This window comes from Vicugna pacos, chromosome 12, assembly GCF_048564905.1.
Source record: "Vicugna pacos chromosome 12, VicPac4, whole genome shotgun sequence".
NCBI lineage: Eukaryota > Metazoa > Chordata > Mammalia > Artiodactyla > Camelidae > Vicugna > Vicugna pacos.
In genome coordinates, this window is record NC_132998.1 from 39,385,434 (window position 1) to 39,397,885 (window position 12,452).

The 12,452-nt window shown below is 37.3% G+C and overlaps 1 protein-coding gene across 6 annotated transcripts in view; it reads left to right on the top strand.

Moving 5' to 3' along the window:
• ATP2B1 (ATPase plasma membrane Ca2+ transporting 1) overlaps nucleotides 1–12,452 on the top strand; it is a 114,506-nt gene that overhangs the window by 50,562 nt on the left and 51,492 nt on the right. For 5 of the 6 annotated variants that reach the window (XM_072973254.1, XM_072973249.1, XM_072973252.1 and 2 more), the window contains one exon: nucleotides 3,672–4,092. In XM_072973254.1, coding sequence (XP_072829355.1) covers nucleotides 3,885–4,092 — 208 coding nt within the window. In that variant the 5' untranslated portion in view covers nucleotides 3,672–3,884. Of the gene's footprint in view, nucleotides 1–3,671; nucleotides 4,093–6,882; nucleotides 7,013–12,452 lie in introns of those variants that run through there. The other variant, XM_072973253.1, reaches the window with a different exon arrangement.

Consider the following 12,452-nt stretch of genomic DNA (forward strand, 5'->3'; position numbering starts at 1 on the left):
AGAACAAAGAAAAGCCAAGTAGATGTTCTACTTTCTGTTAGTATCTCAGTCCCAAATGGTGTGTCTCTCTCTTGATTGTCATATTGTAGCTAACAAGTGAAAAACAAAACTTTTTTGTTGTCTTTGGTGTTTCTGTCAATCCACCAGTTAGATGAATGAAAGAGTGAAGAGCAGAGATAGTGAAAGAGAGAGGAAAATAGTGGAAGAGGCTGTAGACGATCTAGAAATAGACAGCAGCCTGATTCACCATTTGTAGGTAATTGCCAATTCAGATACTCCACTTTCGGAAAGTGGCTTATTTGCATTTGGTGCTTTTCCCTGGGCTTCCTTTCTTTAAACAGTGGAGGAACTGAAAATCAATGGTAATCATGTCGGTTGCAAAGTGATAGAAACCCCCAAAAAGGAATTTATTGACAAATTACGGAAAAGATCATGGATAGGACAGACTTTAGGCATTGACTAACTAAAGGACTCAAATGATCCAGTACTGACAGGCACATTTCCTTCCTCCTGCTGTGTTAGATCCATTTTCAGAGATTTTCCATATCTCAGATTTCAGTTCTCTGAGAAGAAACAAGTCAGAGCCACAGCAGATGCCTCATTGCCACCTATTGGCCTTTGTTGAGTCACATGCACCTTCCTAATCCCGGCATCGTTATGATCAGGGGAATGCCTGGATAATGGAGATAGACTAAATTGAGAGTTAGGAAAGGGCAGACCCCTTAACAGGCTATTGCTGAAAACTGGGGGAAAAGGATGCTGAAGTGGCAATTAACAAATGTCCACTAGAATGTCTATTGAATTCTGATTATATTACATAAATTGGTATGTTTGGTGCTGTTTGTTTAAAAAAATATGAATATTTCTATTTCAACCTAATGAACATGAAGACTTAAAGTGGGGATAGTATAGTAGAAGGAACATAGCTTTGAGTCACAAATAGAGGTTCAAGTTCTAGCTCTGTTAATGTACCCGTATTGTTGAGAAATTTAAGGACACCCAATAAAACCCTTTTCTCCTGGTTGAATTCTGTCAAGAGAAAAGACAAATATTGACACATAGTAATAAAAATACTAGTTTTATTATTAACAGGTAACAGTGAGGTTCTAATAATGAACCCAGAACTATACATTTACCTACCCCCCCTCCAGGCACTTTGAACAGTAGTCTTTTTTATCTAGGGTTCTGGCTCCTGATAACTCAGTCCCAAATGCATGAGTTGCAGACATTTGGCTCACAAAACAAGGCAGGCAGGTAAAGAAGCTGCATATGTCTGCAAATCTGTCCATTTCTCCAAAAATCTGTCCAGCAGCTCATTTCACCTCGTTGCTAATTGGTGGAATAGGAGGCCAGAATTTGTTGAGGAAAATTCTTCTTTGTGGAAACCAGAGGAATGATGACACACATGCTCCCAACACACAGACTTACGAATCTTAATTATTTTAATCTCTCTTAAATAATAATTTATTTTGAATTGGTGTGATGTTCAGATCCTAAAAAATTTTGGGTATGAAAATTCAGAGAGATTATCAAATAACCATCCTCTCCAGTTTTTGAAGTTGGGTTTTTATAATAATTGATGTGTGAGTGGGAGGGAACCCATTTTGCCCAGGAGGTAAGTAAAATTGGTAATAATTGGGCAAGCATAAGGATTTGTGATGTGGGAGGAAGCAGGCAGTGAAAGAAAATGTCTTACAGAATCCATAACTATCACATCCTTGCAAATTTAAACCAAGGCAGGCAAACTTTTCCTCCACCAGCCATCCTCAACCAGCTGGTATAAATTCAAAGGTTTTAGCCTGTTCTTCTGTCCAGTGGTTCTCACACTGTGCTCTCTGAACCAACAGCATCAACATCACCTGAGAATTTGTTAGAAACCCTAATAATAGCTTTGCTGAAGCTCTAGAGGTGGGGCCCAGCAATCTATATATAAGCAAGCCCTCTAAGTGATTTTGATGCATCTTGAGCTATAAGAACTGTATACTATAATTTGCAAACATCCCCATGACAATTTCATAGCTGAAGATTAATTGTACTTGCAAGTAATCTGCTCTTGTTCCTCATCATTAAACATTTATTAAATATGGGGCATTTGGGGGAGGGAGAGAGGTTGAATAGGTGAAATAGAGCTTGAGCTTGAATGCCAAACAGGCATGAACATTAAGACTGTGTTTCCATCCTATAGATTTCACTGTAGTGGCATGATGCCTGTTTAAAAAACTAAATGTAGCAGCAAAGTGCAGCAAGGATTGGATGGAGGAGACGCTAGAATGAGAGAGAACCTGGGGGGTAGTGATTATAATTTGTGTAGAGGAACTTAAAGATCAAGAAGAAAAGTGGTTATATAGAATAGGCTTTTCAAAGGAACAATTAACTGAACTCAGTTAACTGAATGAAGCTAGGTTAGATGAAATCAAAGACGATTTAAGATCTCAAGCCCAGATGATTAAGATAATGATGGTTGGGGAAGGGAGCTCTCTAATTAGGGAATAAGATGAATCTATGGGCGTATTAACTTTGAGGTAATAGTTTAAAAGACATACGTGGAGAAAAAAGAAAGCTCATTTTTAGGTAGTTTAGATGAAGAGAGCTTGAAAGTACATTTGTCCCTTGGTATCCACAGGGGATTGTTTCCAGGACCCCCTGAGGATACCAAAATCCACAGATGCTCAAGTCCCTAAATTGGTCCCTCTATCTGCAGGTTCCACATTCACCAGATTCAACCAGCTGGTATTTTGAAGGAAATGAAAGTAATGCAGTCATTCACTCCTGAAACCCGAATTGAATGTCTACCGTGGGCCTAGAACAGTTCTAGGTTCTCAGGATACAGAAATGGACAAACTCACGCCCTGTCTTTATAACTAATATTGTAGGTGGAGGAAGACAACAAATAAATCAATACATAAACAAGGTCATTTCAGACAATACTGAGAGCCGGCAAAGAAAAGAAAATGAGTCACAGTACAAAGTGACTCAAGGGTGGATAATTTCTTTAGATAGTTTGTCAAGGAAGGCCTGAGGTGGTGACATGTGACAGAAATCATGGTGAAAGATAGTTGTGGGACGCCAAAAGATGCTGGCATCAGAGTGGCCAAGGAGAATTGCAGGAAAGCGAATGAGAAGGTTTGTTGTGTTTTTTTGCCCTTTCAGGGGCTATTCTGTGTGAAAGGTTTGGAGAGAGATGATAGTGTATTCAAAGGAACACAGGCTGCTTGGAGACATCCCAGCTCATTTATATCAGGCATTTGTTAGCTGTGTAAAAACTCCTCGGTTTCTCTAAGGCTTATTCTTCTCAGTAGAGTCGGTAGTAATAACACTGCATGGGATTAAATTGTGATGATTAAATGAGAGAATGAATTTAAAGCAGCTAGTGTAGTGCTTGGAACATAAGTGCTTAATGATAACTATTAATAATACTGATGGGTCATGTGAAATACCATTTCATTTAATAATGATGAAATCTAATGTCTTTTGATACACAGTTTTATTTTAGAGGTTACACTGACTTTTTATCATGCAAAACATTTTAAGGGCATGAGACTACAGTTAAAAATGTTTTGGCAATTAAATGATACGCTTTGAACAGCTGCCTGATGACACTTAGAAAATATGCTTATATGCATAATACTCTAAGATGGATTTTACTAACTTTAAGTATTTCCTTCTTACAGATACGTTCATCTCATGACTGATATGAAGCAACTAGTCATGGGCCAAAGGTCAAGATACTTCCCCAGGAAATACTGCTGATGCTCCTTAACAAAGTCATACAATGAGTGTTTCGTTTCAGAAAGATTTTCATATTTAAAAGATTTTCATCTTGGAAATAAGTGAAAATTAGAGTCTTCTGGGAAACATTTTCCTCCTAATAAATTATACTTGTAATGGGCGACATGGCAAACAACTCAGTTGCATATAGTGGAGTGAAAAACTCTTTGAAGGAAGCTAATCATGATGGAGACTTTGGAATTACACTTGCAGAGCTGCGGGCTCTCATGGAGCTCAGGTCTACAGACGCATTACGAAAAATACAGGAAAGCTATGGAGACGTCTATGGAATTTGCTCCAGGTTAAAAACATCTCCCAATGAAGGTGAGTTTTATTACATTCATTTTTAGTACTTTGTACAGTGCGTACTGTAATTAGCTCATAAATAAGCATGCTTGTGTTATCTTGGCTATTTTTTGGTTATGCCATGATTTTTGTGGCAGTAAAGATGAGTCAACTATCAGATTGGTGCACAGTAACCTTAGATCAAGAAATAGTTTTGCAAATTTATTTTTATGTTTTGAGTTGGTGGGAGGAAATATTTTATATTCTTGTACATATTATGGCTGCTTGTTTACATTAGCATGATTTTCTTCCCACTTGAGCTGTAGAGGGTGGAACCAGGCTTGGTAGTTCCCAAGAGATTCAGTGGAAATAAACTCTGTTCACTACCCTTCATTTTGCCAGGCAGCTTAAAATAGTTTTCGCTGCCAGTAGCTGACCAAGTTTTTTTTTTTTTTTTAACCTGAACTGTTAGCAATCAGTTCAGAAGGTACCAAACCAAATGGAATAGTCTAGATTAGCAGACATTGCCTTTGATTAAAAATAGTTTTCAGTCTTAGAATTATGTTCAGTTTCCCTCTGTTTAGAGAATTTTTTGGTTTCATAATTCTTGGAATTTTTAGTAAATTTCTTTTTGAGGCTCAAGAAAGGAAAATTCATTATAATTTAATTGCATTATGGTCTTTGAAATGGTTTAAAAGGATAACCTTTTATTTATCATTGATCATGCTGAATATAACATTCAGTTGGGAAGTTTTGGGAAGGCATTTCCAAATTGCAAAAGAGTAGGGAAGGATATGTGAGGATGAATGTTTGGTGATTACAGTGTGTTTTAGTAAGGAAGTGAAATTATTAATGTTAAAGTTTAAAGGATACTAGTATATGTTCCAAAGCTACTTCGAGAGAAATTGTGCTTCAGTGTTTTCTTTAACATTTTTTCCTGAAACATCTTAGGCCATGCCACTACTTGTGATAAATTTTAAGGTAATAGCAAAAGGTTATTTCCAAAGTTGTTAAAGAATTTTAAATCACACTAAAAGATTCTTTAAGATCTTTATATAATTCTGTGTGAATTGCTCACTATGTTAATGGTAGGTGGTTACTTTAATTTTTCTAAGATAGTATGATCTTGAGGCGACCAGTGTCAGTATTCACACATATCCTAAAAGGGCTTCCTCAGACCTCTTGGAGTATGTTGTTTTCTGTAGTCTTCCAGATTGTCTGGATCTTTTCCACAAGTCAAAACCACTAGAAGCATGAACTCAGTTACACCTTCAATATACTGTACCATTTTAAGAGCCAAATCCCTGCTGTTTTAATTCAGGAAATCAGGACAGACCCATGGACTTTAATAGGTAGTAATTTAACAAGATCTGGAGCTTGTTTGTTAAATCTACTTTAAGATTTTAGGTAACTTTATGTAATGTTAGAAATTTGTTTATTAATATGCTGCTCCCAATAGGTGGATTCATTAATTCAACCATTTGTACTTACTACATTTAATCTAAAACCTAATTGTTGACTGTTTCATGATCACCAAAATAATAGGAAAACATCAACATTAAAAAACCTTCAACATAACATAGTTTGTTTGATATTGAAATTCACTTTGAAATCTCTATTTAAACTGTGCTTCCCCGACCATGTCTTTGTATTTCTTTGCTGTTAGTTAATGAGAATTTTTGTCTTCTCGTAGCTAAAAACCTCTCCATGGGTGTGTTCTCATTCTTACAGATATGATTTCTCTTTAGTTGGCCCTGCAATTTCTTTTGTGCTGTTATTTTGGGCAGTACTCCTTACATTGATTTTGGTTTGATTAGTGAAGTTTATTAAGTTAATTGAAAATTTTGCACCTAGTCCAGTAGTTTTTAAAATTTGGGAAGGGGATGGTTAGGTACCTCTTTTACGCTAAGTGGAAGTTGTGGATAATCTCTAGAAATACTTAACACATAAAATTTTGTGTGTATCATTGCTGTTTTGTGCTACTAAATAAGTGTATGCATCTTTTCCCCTCTTTTATTCTTGAAAGATTCTTATCTTTCTAGTGTTGTGAATTTATTTTTTGTCAAAGTTTGTACAAACTTTTGTCTTCACTGTTTATGAACAGTTTGTCATTTTGAAACATTCTTTTTAAAAAAGTAAAAAAGTCATTTTAAGCATTATGTTTGTATTTATGGTTATTGTAGGAATAAATAAAAACAGCAGCCTTCACAGGAATGTTATTTCCAAAGGAATACTGTTAGTTTAATTTAGCAGTATTTCACACAGAAAGCTAATGAATGTTTTGTCCCTTATCAACTAGGCAGATGATAACAAATGACTCATCACTGGAGATAAGCAGCTAGGAGTTTGTATGCCCAAGTAAAATATTCTAGTCAAGAAGTAGTCTTTTGTTAGTATAACCTGCATATAGTCAGGAAAACTGAGATTAAAATGATTCTTCAAAGTACATGAATTTTAGCTGGTAAAATTGAAGTTTATCTGTCCCTTTTTAGTTCTTTCATTCATTCATTCATTCATTCATTGACACAATCTTTCATTAGATCTAGGTTGTTAATTGTCATATATTTTATATATCCCCCCAAAACAGAATTAGTATTGACAGTTTTAATTGTAAGAACATTGTAAGTGTATAATTAAATTACATTCCAATTTCAGAGATATTAATAAAATGTAAGAATGTTTTAAAATCGCTGGGATATTGTATTCACCAGTATCTCCTATCTGGTTGGCACTTTTCTAGACTCCAGGCATACATTCATAAATAAAATTGCCCGTCTTATTTTTACATAGGGGAGACAAGTTCACAAGACAGATAAGTGAAATGTGTATAGTGTGCTAGTGATACGTGCCTAAGAGAAGGAAAATCAGAAATATTGGGGATGTCGATGTTAGATTGCTCCATAAGTGTGGAGAAATGATTTAAGACGGTTCTCAAGAGCAGCAACAACAAATATGATAGGTAAGGTTTAGATAATGCTTTCTGTGCTAGATTGATTGTTAGCACTTACAAATACTAACTTATTTTATCCTCACAACAGTCTTATCCTATTTTACAGCCAAAGAACTCGCAGCACAAAAAGGTTAAGCAACTTAGCTGAAGTCTCACAGCTCTTAAGCCCAGAGCAGGAATTCAAACCTAGACATTCTAGCAACAGAGAGCATGCTTTTAACTACTGTAGTGGACTGCCTGTTGTAAAAGTTCATCTCCTCCAGCTTGCAAAAGAGTTTGCAATATTGAGAAAGAAGTACCTGTATTCTCTCTTCTCAGTAGTACTTTCTGATGGCAGGAAATCACATAATGAAAAAATTGGAATTTAAGGTTCAGTTTATCAGTCGGTGTTTAAAATGTGCCCTATTCAGGAAGTTGTGTTTGTGTGCTTCCTCATTTGGTCTGCTAATTTATTGCTTGTTTTCTAGCAGAATAGGCCTTTAACTTGATTTGAAGCATACTGGACATGTACTGATCAATAGGCAGTGTTTTGAGCCAGATGTGATTTTCGTATTAACAACTTCCTAGTGGTTCTGATTAATTATCTTTATTCTTAAAAGAATTAGAAGTATAAATTTGAGGGTTAACTGGAATTGAGACATGTTGCTTCATATTTTTAGTTTTATCTGTTAGTGAACAAGCACCTGTCTTACAGTCCTCAGAATCCGAGATGTACTTTTATACCAGAATAACCTTATAATATCCTTACTGCATAAAGTTACCATTACAGTTTTTTTCTTCTGTATTACTGTTTTCATATGTGAACTTCCTTATTCCTATTCTAGACCATATTTCTAGATTTTTTTATTTTTATACTAGCTTTTGGTATCTTTTCCATTTTAATGTGTTTTCCTATGTTATCTATATTATATTTTATATTGGATGGTAGAATAGACTAATAATAAGATTATAGACTATGGATCTCTAGCCCCTGGTGTTGTGTTTCTTATTCATACTGCTGTATTTAGCAAAGGATAAAATGAATTCATAAAAATTAAACACAGGTATGAAGTGATACTCTGTTAGAGGCAGGGCTTTGTAGATTTGTAAAGGGCAAGAAAGCAAATAAGACACCAAGTTTTTTAAGTGGTAGTTGCTAAAATTAGGTAGAGAAGAAAAAAAGGAAATGAGAAAAGGAAACAGTGGTAAAGAGAAACAAAAGTCATGTGTGGTAGGAAGCAGGGTAGAATCAACAGTAGTTGTCCCTGGCTGACTGGTGTCTCATTATGTTTCGGGTGGCAGTCTACATTTGCATTTGCTAGTAGTAAGGCTGTTAGTAATAGTCTGCTTTGACCTTGTCTTCGTGGTGTAATATAATAAAACTGACTTTCACACCTGCAAATACATTTTAACTCCAAAGAAGTCAGCCTTTTGCCCAGGATAAATCATTAGTGACTTATACACTGCTGCAAGAATGTTGTGATGCCCTCATATATGTTTGGTCATACAGCTTGACACAGCCCTTTCAGACATTTGGCAGGATTTGCACAGCCATGGTGTGCCAGCCACGTGTGTTTTCATACTTGTATAGAGTTACTAATGAGCATTTTCTGTTGATGACCCTGTGTGACCGTGTCCTAGAAATTTGTTACTGCTGAAATAGAGAACTAAACATTTAGTTAACTACCTCCTCAGGTCACCAGTTTTCATTGCTTATGAGTTTTTTTTTTTTAACATAACTGTAACACTGACTACTTCCTCTCAAACTTTGTAGAATATATATTATTTTTTAAAACTGTACTTGGTAGAGCCTGAAGTAGCATGTCTTTAGTTTTTTTGAGTTCAGTTTTCTGAGTAAAATAGACATGTTTCCTTCTCAAAGTATTCTCCTCTGCTTTTATAACTTTATGCTCTGAAGATTTTCTTTCTTCCTATCTTGCCAGATTTGTCAGCCTCCTGTGCTTTCCTTTGGATGTTGGCTGGCCTCAGGTTTCTGATCATCTGTGCCCTCTCCTCTTCGTCTCCCTGGGTGATGCCCTCCACTTCTAAGACTTCACAGCTGACTCTAGCATCTATAGCTTCCGCCCAGGTTTTTCTCCCAGACTTTGGACCTGAAAGCTCAATTGCTTTTAGACATCTTCATTTTCTCAACCTCTCCAAACTTTCCTTTCTGAAAGCATACTTCCTTTTTCCCTCTTTCCAATGAAACTGTCATCCACCTTTCTGGTAGTCTTGACCTGGAAGGAATCTTCCACCTATTCTCACTCACTGGGTCGACAAGACATGGAAATTCTAGTTCTTCACTGTCTCTTCACTCAAGGGAATCTGCTTCTCTGCCTCCTCACCACCCTGGTTGAGGCCGCTGGGTTTTTCTTACATAATTCAGGTAACAACATACTAACTGGTGTCTTTTCCTGTCTCCCTTCATGCTGCCTGCCCCTTTCCTGCTTAAAGCTGACAGTGGTTTCGCATTGCCCTCAGGAGGAAGTTCAGACCTCTCACTTAGGTTGACAAATCTCTGTGGGATCTAGCTCTGGCTCACCTCTCTCATCTCATCTCTTCTTTCCAACTGTACTCCTCAATGTTTGAAGCATGGCAGAATTTTCTATTTTCTTATATATGGTTGTGCCAAGCTCACTCTTGTTTCTGGTCCTATTACATACTGATGTCTTCACCTAAAACACTCTACCTCACCCTTCCTGTGACTGCATCTCTAAATCATTCTTAAGATCTAAAGTTAGGTGTCTTAGAATTCCCTTATCTACCCCAACCCCCTAAATTTGGATTCCAGTTCCCTTTGTTGACTTTCATTGACATCCTCACCACCCCCATCATAATGCTTAACCACTGGGTTGTGATTAACGGATTACTTGTCAGGCTTTCCCACCAAACTGTGAGTTCCTTGAAGGCAAGTGCGAGAGAAAGGCATCCAGTCAGACTCATTTCTCTGTGTGTATTTATGCCTGTCACAGTATCCGGCCCATGGTTGGCATTCAGGAATGAAGGCCTACGTTTGACGTTAGACAGCAGTTCTTAAATTTGAAAGGAGTCTCCCTCTCTCTCCTCCTCTTTTGAAATTGAGAAGCTGATGAAAGTATTAGTCTATTTTTCAATAAGAATGTACACAAACATAAATTTTCACATACTTTGTGATCTGCATGTTTCCCTGTGGCCCTCACTTAGAGAAGTCAGTCTGGCTGCTACCATTACCCCCACACACACACGTATGCATGCGCGCACACAACACACACACACACACACACACACACACACACTCTGACATGATTTCAGGTATAGAGTTTGATAAAACTGTGGGATGTGCTGTATACTTAGCCATGAGTTTCTGTTAAATCCACCTGCTTTCTGTGTTGCAGTACTCTCCCCTCTTCATTTTCTAAATGGATGCATGATCTTATTAGCCCCAGCAGTTAGAATGCCTACATTTTTTTGGTAAAACATCCCACAATTAATAGAATTTGCATTTTATCCCATAATCTGTCCCTTTCAAATGTAAAGACAATACTCATGAGCTATTAGCTCTTCATAGTATGGTGGCTCCAGACCCCAAAAGCATGTTTTTCTGAGGCTGCTTTTGATGGTTTTTGAATATGTTTGTGTGTGTGTGTGTGTGTGTGTGTGTGTGTGTGTGTGTGTGTGAAGTCAACTGGGCCATAAAGAGATCAATGCCACGCATGCCCTTGGCCTCATTGCTGCCACCCACAGTCAGCTGAGCCCTCAGGACTAGGCAGAAGGTTTCTCGTCATATTTATTTATAAGTTATTCTCAACGATTTGATATGATATCTCCTCTATTTTTAAAACTAGGACCGTGGAGTTTCATTACCAGCTCCAACAGCTTACCTTTCTCTTCCCCACAAACTTTGCTTTCCCCCTCCTCAAGGGGGAAGCCCCTTCCTACACCTGTAACAGGCTAACACCCACACCCTGGATTCCATTTCGTCTGGCTTCTTCAAAGCCTTTACTTGGATGAGTTAGCCTGTGTGTCCTGTATCACCAGTGTGGTCTTCTCCAGTTGTTTGTTTCCATTGCTAAATAACTTGCCTTATTATCTATTACTTTTTTAAAAAATGGGTTTTATTTAGCCATTTTAATTGACCATTAACTGCTTTATTTCTCTCCACTGCATCACACTCAAAGAAGAAGTTATCTATCCTTACTGTTTCCACTCATTCCCGTTCTCTGTCTGATTCCTTCTAATCAGACTTTCTTCCACACCTTCACTGGAAGATTCCTCATTAAGGTCATCCACCTCCATCTAGCAAAGCCAGTTATCCATTCTCTGTCTTCATTTTATTCCTCCTTTGTAACACCATTTGATATAATCAGTCACATTATCTTTTTTCAGATTCTCCCTTTCTGTAGTACTGCACAAAGCTGTGTGTATGTGTGTTTCCCCATTTCTTCTCAGTTGCCTTTGGCGTTTAAAGACCCCTAGCTGCCCATCCAATTTGGAGTGCTCTAAGGCTCTCGCCTCAGCCCTACTCTCTTCTTGTCAACTTGCTGTAGCTTTACAGGAGCTCTTATCAGGTCCCTGGCTCTAGACTCATCTGTATATTGAGGATTGTCTGGCTCAGGTCTCTCCCTGAGTTCTGAATATGAATAATCAGCTGTTCACTAGATATTTACATTTGTTTATTTAATGGTCCTCTCATGTTTAAGTCTCTAACGTGGAGCCATTAACTCCATGCCTCCCTTTTCCCACCCAATTCTGCAGTTCTGTTTTGGTAAATATCTCTATCATCCATCCACTTAAATGCATGGACCAAAGAAAAAAAAATTTAGGTATCATTCTTTATTCTTCTTTTTCTTTCATCCACATCCAACTCTTCAGCAAGTTCTGTCTGATCTCCTTACAAGATATGTGGCAGATTCAGTGACTCTGCATCCACTTCCAAAACCCAGATGCAAACCACCACCCTCTCTTACTTTGTATGGAAGCAGCCTCCCAACTGGTCTTTTCCTCCACTCTCATACTTTTCAGTGTATCCTTCACACAGTTTAAATGAGATTAGTTATCACTACCCTGCTATAAAACCTTCTAGTAGTTTCCATTACACTTAGAATAAACGCCAGTCTTCTCTTCATATTACTTTAGTTGTCTCTTTATTTGTCTCCCTCCAGTATAATACAAGCTTGCTGAATATAGGACTTGTCTTATTTACGCTGGCTCCTCAGCAAGTAGAACAGTACCTGGAATTAACAGATACTCAGTAAATGTCTGGTGGCAAAAAGACTATTGTTGTAAACCTCTTAACTTCGTTATATTTAGAGTATGTAAGTTTATTATTTTATATTAGAAATTAATTGCCCCCAATATGGAATTAAAACCTCTAGTGTTCAGCTTGTAACTTGTATTCCCCCTTCCTTAGCTTAATTAACTATCACCTTGTAGTTTTTGATTTGTGTCCTTTGTGCTTTCTCTTTTGGTCCTTCCAAACAATCTTGTAAGT